Source organism: Semicossyphus pulcher, unplaced genomic scaffold (assembly GCF_022749685.1).
Source record: "Semicossyphus pulcher isolate SPU_LCO1_2020_fin unplaced genomic scaffold, fSemPul1.0.p SCAF_25, whole genome shotgun sequence".
Taxonomy (NCBI): domain Eukaryota; kingdom Metazoa; phylum Chordata; class Actinopteri; order Labriformes; family Labridae; genus Semicossyphus; species Semicossyphus pulcher.
Window position 1 is genome coordinate 6,179,290 of NW_027211699.1, and position 8,784 is coordinate 6,188,073.

The window sequence follows — 8,784 nt, forward strand, 5'->3', positions numbered from 1 at the left end:
TTTTTTTTTACCAATTTAAAATGTTTATTACAATGTAAGTGGTTAATTATGACACTTTTTATAGCATTCTCATACATAAATAACAAACACAAACATTTCTTTCATGTAACTTAAATGTTTATTAAAAAACATATATATATATATATATATATATAAATAAGGCATTTAATTTACAATTGCACAAATAAGAGCATTCTGAAACACTCTCTCTGACACATACACACAAATTAACAAACACAAAGAGTTCCGTCTTTCAACTAAACATTTCCCACATTTGATTGAGGTGATCTAGTTCACTCTGCAGGTTTTTAGCAAGCAGGCAAACCCTTCCAGAAAACCTGCTCCTGCATGACTTCTTCAGCTTGAGACTATCCTTATCTTTGAAATACTGATCAATGTCCTTTACAAAAGCCTGAAGTAGTCTCTCAGACGCCATCCCACCGGAGTGTGCAGCAGACACCTTTGTGCCATTGTTCATCCTAAACACAGACTGTGACAGATTTGCCATCTTCACTGCATGAGGCGGAGCTCCGGCCCTCTGTAACCTGGCAATGTCGTGTCGTCGCAGCTCGTTCATCCCAGAGAGGATGAAATCCAGACAATGTTCCAGGTCAACAACATTTGACTTATATTCATATACAAGTTTCTCCACTGTCATCTTGTTGACGACCTTCTTGTTGGCCTTAGCATTGTGGGCGCTTATGCCCCCAGCAGACGCCACCATCCCAGCACCAACAGCTGTAGCAATCAGCGAGACTCCGAGGGTCGCAGGGGCCAGGGCGATCCCCAGCACTGCAGTCACCCCTCCCACAGCGCCGGTGGTGCCTCCTGCAATGTCCATGGTTTTGGTCATCTTTTGCATCTTGTCCAGGCAGTCGCAGATGCACTTGAACTCTGTGATGATGTCCCGCAGAGTTTCATTGCGTTTCATCATGAGGAGGTTGTATAGACGGAGGGCCTTTTTAACAGTCATGGCTCTCTGATCAAATGATCTGCGTACGGACAAAGACAGGGAGAACTAGTCATTTAAGCTATTGTGTAAAAGGCCAGTTTGGTATTTTGAACTGCTCACTATTAAACATTGTAAATTTGATTACATGGTCTGAAGGACTTTTTTTAATACTGTTTTTAACAAATAGCATTAAATAATGTTCCCATGTCCCAAAGAGGACTTCATGTGTCAGTTTGCGTGCAGTTACCTGATTTCCTCCTCTATACTGAGGCCATACAGTGATGGAGCCATGGAGTCAGATTCTGTTGGAGTGACAACACAGAGATAGATTAGATACTGCACATGTTGGTCATGCTCTTTATTTCTGAGGACACTGACATTTTGTGCATGTTTGCAGGGCTACTTAATGAAATGTAAGTTTTTCATTTTATAATAAGATATTTTCACATTATTTCAAGATATTTTGGAGTTATTATGACAGACAAACCATGTTTTGTTATAACGAGACATGTATTTATCTTGTTATAACAAATTGTATCCATTTATAACGAGATAAAACACATTTGAATGAGGAAACATGGTACAAAAAAGAGATAAATTGAGTAGTATGGGTTTTTCCAGGCGCAGTATGCTTCAGTAATACCAATTTAATGCACATAAAAATTAATTCATGACCATTATGAGTTGTCAGTAAAATTGCACACAGGTTTGATACTTCTTGATTAAATATATCTCTAGAAAACAAAATGCTGTGCTTACTTAACACTCTTTTCAACCATCTCAACATCCCGTTGATGTCCTGTGGAAAAAATTGTTATATTATTATTACAAAACTGTTGCAGAGAGACAATATTTTTCACAACAGAAAAATGTATTAGGAATTAAACTAGTTATAACAAGGAAAGCGTTACCTCTGCGTTCTCTGTCATCTGTTGTTGAGAAGAGTAGAAGCCCATCGGGTAAATTTGTCCAGAACCGATTGTTGACCTCCCTCGAGTCTGTCGGTGTTTAACACGCAACACATTTATAGTTAAAAATAAAGAATTAAATGTGTGTTCAAGTGTTAATATACTGCGCACTGTCTCTCTTACCATACTCAGTCCGTCCTCTGGTAAAACATCCAGGTAGGGTCGATAATCGATCTCACTGTAAATAGTCTCAGATGGTGTCCCTTCTGAAGGTGGGGGTGGTGGGTTGAATGAAGGAGGTGGTGGTCGGATCTGTAGTAGACAAGTATACGTATATATATTTACTGTATAAATATTGATATGAAATTTAGGGTTCATCACTTTCCCTTCATTTTTGTAATTTCCTGCCTTCTTATATAGCGTTATAATTGACTGTTCTATAAACCATCAGCTTTACTAGTAGCCTTTTTTGTGTTTATAGCACATGTTAGCTTTCTAACCTGCTAAACTAAGAAACATGGTAAATATTGTAACCCCCAAAACAACATTACCATGTTAGCATTTTCATTGTTGGTATATTGACGTTAGCTTTTAGCTCAACACAATGCTGTGACAAAGTTATCTAGCTAACTTACCTAGCTAACTTATAGCAGCTAAGCTAACTTAGCTACCTTGCCCTAGAGGGGGAAACCTCCCAGGGCAGCAAGTATTGAGCCTCTAAATAAAGTAAAGTAGCGCTGGAGAAAGCGATTGCTAATTGCTAAGTTATTAAAGTTATACAGGCTACACACATGACTAATTAATTAGCCGGCTTATGAGCTAGTAAATGATCAATTTTTTCTAGCTAACTAGCAAAAGTTGTTAATTTATTAGGCTAAAGAAGCTAAGTGAGCTTGTGGGAAATGTAGCATACTCGCAGAACACACATCCAAATCTCGGTAAGAGAGCATCGGTAAACGACAACTTTAAATTATCCTCATTTCCTCATCGCACACTGTCTCATATGTGGGGAAAAGCCACCAACAATACTGACACCCATGTATTGGCTGCCAAAAGTAAAACAAACACTGAATGAGCTAACAAGCCAGGTATGAAAAGCACAGCATACCTGCAACTACAATGTAATATCAATAAAAATACAAAAATCTCACTGAAAAAAATGGTTGTGATAATAAGGCACACAGTAAGCCAATTTGACTGATATTGGAATGAAAAACACAAAAGGCTTCAACAACACGTCTAGAGGTTAAGTTCAGTGACTGACAGCTGTGTTGATAGCAGACAGTCAGCAGTATCCACATGTCACTAAAAGTGACCAAGCTCCTAATTATGGATAACTCTAAGGCTTATTTAACTTTAACGGGTGATTATATAAAAATGTAGTTTTCAAAAATGAAAAAAAAACAGGTCAAAACTGTTTTTTATACCAGGCTGTAAAAACATTAATATAAACATTTTTTAGCTGTAAAGTTGGGCTTTATAATGTGGGGCTCTGAGGGGATTGACTCGCTCTTGGAGCCAGCCTCAAGTGGTCACTCTTGGTACTGCAATTTTTGGCACTTCCGCATTGGCTTCATATCTTAACCCGGGAGGTTCCCACTTGTTTTCTGCTCCTTTTGTTACTATTTTGGCACCTGTCCAACCATGGTTTATCACTTGTCAGCCCTGCAGTGGTTCTCATACCTGTTGAGACAAGAAATCACCCCCGGAGGCAGAGCGAGGGAGGGAGGCCCGCCCGAGCCGAGGCGGAACTGCAGGTCTGTCTGTGGCCTGAAAATCAAAGACAGTCACATTATAGTTGCATAATGAGATCGAACAAAACCAAATCATTGAATGACTGCCAACATTTTCTTCCAGAGAGAGTTTGCAGAGTTGAATCATTCATTACCCCAACTTACAGTTAGGACATTTTCCATAATGCACGACTTTAAGCTTCCAATTTACCGTTGTGTCATAAGTCTCACTTAGGTTCACCTCTTCCTCAGAGAAAGCTGGTGAGCTTGAAGTTTGTCGCAAAGAGCTTTTTGACCAACGTCTGGATTCCTGACCTTCATCAGTGCAGCTCTATCCAAGAAAACATCAACAAGATATAAAACAAATTAAAACTTGGCATGTTTTTCAACTTTATTCTCCCCAAAAAATAAAGTTGAAATAGAAAGAAACAAGTTTATTGCACAAAAAAAACATAGACACAAGAAACCTAAATTCTGTTCTGATCATTAACGGGTCGGTCGAAGGTAAGCTTCCACCTCAAACAGGTTAGCCCTTACCTCAGCTTTTAGCCTCATTGTACTTAGTCGATCATAATAGATGGCGGGAGGAGGTGGGCGTTCAGGCCGCGCTTTAGGAAGCGTTTTTGCTCTCTCAGTTCTAAGAGACGGAGGCTGGCAGAAAAACAAAGAAGGAAGTAAGCTCCAAGGTGCCCAAGAATACGAACCTCTTGTATTATTATTCAGTGTTAATAATGAATTAAAACACACAATGATTGGAAAAAATAGATTGAAGGTATAGTTATACATTTCAGGAAAAACACCTATTCTCTTTTGTGCCTTGAGTTAGATGAAAGAATGACACGACTCTCTGCTTTAAAAAAACATCTAAAGCTTTCGCGTAAGCTGTCACTTAGCTTAGCTTAGCATAATGAATGAAAACAAGGGGAAACAGCTAGCCTGACTTATTCTGAAGGTGTCAAAATCTGCCTTCAGGCACCTCTTAAACTCATCAACTCACAAAGATCTGCTGTGGTAAATCGCTCAAGCACTGAAGCTGCTTTAGCTCATTATTCACTTTAAAATATAACTTACCTCCGCAAGTGTCTCAGAATTTATATTCACATAGCAATTCCCTCCGCCGTTTGCGTCTGTGGGTTTACTTAAGGTCATAAGTATGCTTGGAGGTATTGGAGGAGGACGAACAGGACGAGGCCTCTCATAGTCTGCAGGGTATTCACTGACCGGGGAGCTCTGACAACAATGAAAACATACTAGTGTGAATGTGCTATCATGAGGTCATCTTTGGAACAATGTGACCAAGAGTCAAACCTGCTCAACTCACCTCTCCATTGGTTGTGTTGCTAGTTGAGTCTACAGAGTCAGCAGTGTTGTCCGTGTCGACACTCTGGGGCTTTGGTTGTAATTTAGTCCTGGGACGAGGTACAGGCTTTACTTTGGCGTCTGACTGGCTTTCTTCTTTGACAGCAGGCTGACAAAAACATCAAGAGTCACTGGTTAAATAAAGTGCAAGTCCTTGGATCTGGATGTCTCCTTTGTAAGATAGAACAAGGTGGTAACATGCACCAAAGATCATTAAGTAATTGATGTGTAAATGAACAACAGTAAATGCCAAGAATCATTTTATACCTTTGATGCATCCGGGTCTTCATAGGCAACTTGTGGGCCGTCATAGGAGGAGGTGATAGTGGACTTCATCGGGGCGTTCTTTCTGGGGGGTTTGGGCGGCTATAGTGACAGAAAATAACTCTCAAATATTACACTATAAATATAAAAGCAAAGGCGACAAAATAATTAATAACTGTTTTTTTAATATGCTGCAGATGTAACAAAGCAAACACAGTAGGGCCATAAAGTGTAGTTCCTCCGGCGGCCACTTGAGGCCGGCTCCAAAAGCGAGTCAGTCCCCATTAGGCCCCATATTAAAAAGACTTTACAGCAGAACTAAACATGTTTACAGCCTGGTAGCTTAATAGCTCGTTACATTTGTGGATACTGATACATTTGTGGAGGCCCGTGTACAGGAAGCGGACTGTAGTTATGAGAAGGTCATTCATTTCTAAATTACCTGGTATGTGATGTTTATCTGCCATGACTGACGAGTCTGCTATGTTCCACACACCCTGATAGCTTCTTTAGTCTAATTAATGAACAACGCAAGTTACCTACCACCACAAGTAGAATCTTATTCTGTTGCAAACACGATGGTTAACTAGCTTATTAGCAAGCTAACGAATTAGCCACGGATTTAGCCTGTTAAGCCTTGACAGCTTGGCCAACCCTTCGCTGATTCCTACTGCCACCCTAGCGTCCAAACATGATCAGTTATGGTTCCATAAAACCAAATTGCCAAAATCAGGCAACAAAAAGGCATTCGACAAACCGTCATGGTGGCTACGTCCATTATTTAAACAGTCCATGATCCTTTCAGTACAAATGTGACGGCTGTTTGAGCAGTGGGATTAAAGTCAAATACTTTAAGCACACCACGATGTGCTGCTGTATTCACATGTCCATGCCACTGGTTTGTTACACAACAACAATAATATTGATGTGTCTTAATGATGTACAACGCTCAAGATACATTGTGTAAATTATTTATTGTCCACTTCTCTGTGAATTGGTGCTACATGCTAATCACATGAGAGGTACCACATGGGATGGACATGCTAGTAGATAAAACCAATGATCTCACATGAACTCTTATATCATAGACCTCTTTTCTAAAACATTCAAACATATATTTGATGATTTGCAAGCAACAGAAAGAGCCAATTCTTACCGTCATGCTCAAGTTTAGCAGCCAGTCCCTTAATTATAGATCCAGTTTAAGAAGTTGCTCAACGTTTCTCCCATGCGGTTCAATACCTGAAGTCTTGTCAGGCAACAGGTAGCAGAGTTGCCTGCTTCTGTTTCTCTGTCATCCAGTCTGGTGCGGCCTTGAGGTGGGATTTCCCTGCGGTGTCACAAGAGAGAAAAAAATGTGTGGGTGGATCCTCATTTTGCAAAATTTCAACATATACATGAACGACCAGAAGGCGGTGAATATTTCAACGCTTTCACTCAGTCATCTACGAACAAGGTGAGTTAGGAAGACGTCACTGACTGAAATCATTCCCTTGAGACTTACCCATCACCACTCAATGCCAAACACCAACCTGGACTCTAAACTGTAACCAAAAACCAAGTCAAAACCCGAAACTTCAGTGGTTTACCGTGTGGTGACCAGCTTTTCCTGTTGTCAACAACACAAGTCTGATTGTTAATGTTGAAGGAGGGTGTGAGCATGAGAGGGAATTTTATGAATGTACGTCAGTCTTTATGTCAAAGTGTTTGTGTTTGTATCGAGAACTTGTCCGACTGGCCGAGTGGGTGTCTGTTTTGTTATGCTCACTGCAACTGCTTTAATGCTTAGTCATAGGTCTGGGCAACTCCAAGGATGCAGGACTGTGATTTAGATTTGATGCTCTTCTTTTATCACTCATAATTGTGTGTTATGATAATTGCATGGGAAAGTAACAATGACATACTTTGTCTGATCTTAGAAGAGCAGTTTGACATTGAGGGGTAAACATCTAGCTTGGCTCTGTTAAATAGGACGGAAATCAACCTGCCAGTATCTGTAAAGCTCACTAATTACAGGTTTTTATACATGTTAGCACACCTTGTTAACGGGTTATGCAAAGAAATTACATGTCTACCTTTGCATATTGCCTGTGCACTCATTAAGCATGGTTCTTCCAAAAGCTAAAGCTAGCTGCGCAAGAAAGGCAGATAAAGGTAGTTGTTAGCATACAGCATACAGTTAGCGATGACAAGGATGCCCTGCTCTCCCAAACAATCTCTCATGGACCTATTCTGCTCCATAAGTGAGCCACACCATGTTTATGTGCTCTACGAGCCTTTTCAATCTGGTTTCCGTCCCCGTCACAGCACCGAAACCGCCCTCATCAAAATCACCAACGATCTCCTCACTGCAGCTGACACCGGTTCACTCTCCATCCTCATCCTCCTTGACCTGAGTGCGGCCTTCGACACTATCTCCCACCCCATCCTCCTCAGTAGACTCTCCTCCATTGGCATCACTCACACCCCCCTTCACTGGTTCCGCTCCTACCTCACAGGCCGCACCCAGTTCATTCAGCTCAAGTCCTTCACATCCATCCCCTCCCCAGTCACTACAGGTGTGCCCCAGGGCTCTGTCCTGGGGCCCCTCCTCTTCATCACTTACCTCCTCCCCCTTGGCCATATCCTCCGCAAATTTAACATCCGTTTCCACTGCTTCGCGGATGACACCCAGCTCTACCTCTCCTGCAAACCGAATTCCACACTCCCACCCCCCTCCCTCTCCTCCTGCCTTTCTGAAATAAAATCCTGGTTCACCTCAAACTTTCTAAAATTAAACAGCAATAAAACCGAAATCCTTCTTATCGGCACCAAATCCACCTTATCTAAAGTTGACAGTTTCTCACTCTCCATTGACGACACCCCTGTTTCCCCCTCCCCTCAGGTTAAGAGTCTGGGTGTCATCCTCAGTACTCTATCTTTCCAATCACACATCAATAACGTCACCCGGTCCGCTTACTTTCACTTACGTAATATCAACCGTCTCCGCCCCTCCCTCACTCCCCACACCTCTGCTATTCTTGTCCACAGCCTCGTCACCTCCCGCCTTGACTACTGCAACTCCCTTCTCTTCGGCCTCCCCCAGAAAGCCCTCCATAAACTTCAGCTTGTCCAGAACTCTGCCGCCCGGATCATCACCAGAACACCTTCTTCCCACCACATCACCCCCATCCTACAGCAACTCCACTGGCTCCCAATAAACCAACGGATCACCTACAAAATCCTTCTGTATACTTTCAAATCCATTCACAACCTCGCCCCTCCTTACCTCTCCGACCTCCTGCACATTGCCACTCCATCCCGCACCCTCCGGTCTTCCTCTTCCATCCACCTCACCGTACCCCCTGCCCGCCTCAGCACCATGGGGGCTAGAGCTTTCAGCCGCTCTGCTCCCCAGCTCTGGAATTCCCTCCCACCCGACCTCCGAAACTGTACCACCCTCCCGATCTTTAAATCAAATCTCAAAACCCATCTGTTCCGCCTCACCTACTCTCCCCAACTCTAAGCACTGTCCCTCACCCACTCCTAATGTATTTTATCTGGTCTGTTTTACCCTTGTTGGTGTTTT

At 42.1% G+C, this 8,784-nt stretch overlaps 1 protein-coding gene across 1 annotated transcript; it reads right to left on the reverse strand.

The window, feature by feature from the left end:
- Positions 1–166: 166 nt before the first annotated feature.
- On the reverse strand, positions 167–6,833 carry LOC138604354 (uncharacterized). Its single transcript, XM_069676271.1, has 13 exons — positions 6,721–6,833; positions 6,373–6,546; positions 5,220–5,318; positions 4,915–5,061; positions 4,665–4,823; positions 4,131–4,244; positions 3,805–3,924; positions 3,544–3,630; positions 2,044–2,172; positions 1,864–1,950; positions 1,712–1,751; positions 1,200–1,254; positions 167–992 (listed from the first exon to the last, which is right to left on the reverse strand). The coding sequence occupies exons 2-13, from the start codon at positions 6,376–6,378 to the stop codon at positions 254–256; spliced, it is 1,782 nt and encodes a 593-aa protein (XP_069532372.1). The 5' UTR covers positions 6,379–6,546; positions 6,721–6,833; the 3' UTR covers positions 167–253.
- Between the last annotated feature and the right edge of the window lie 1,951 nt (positions 6,834–8,784).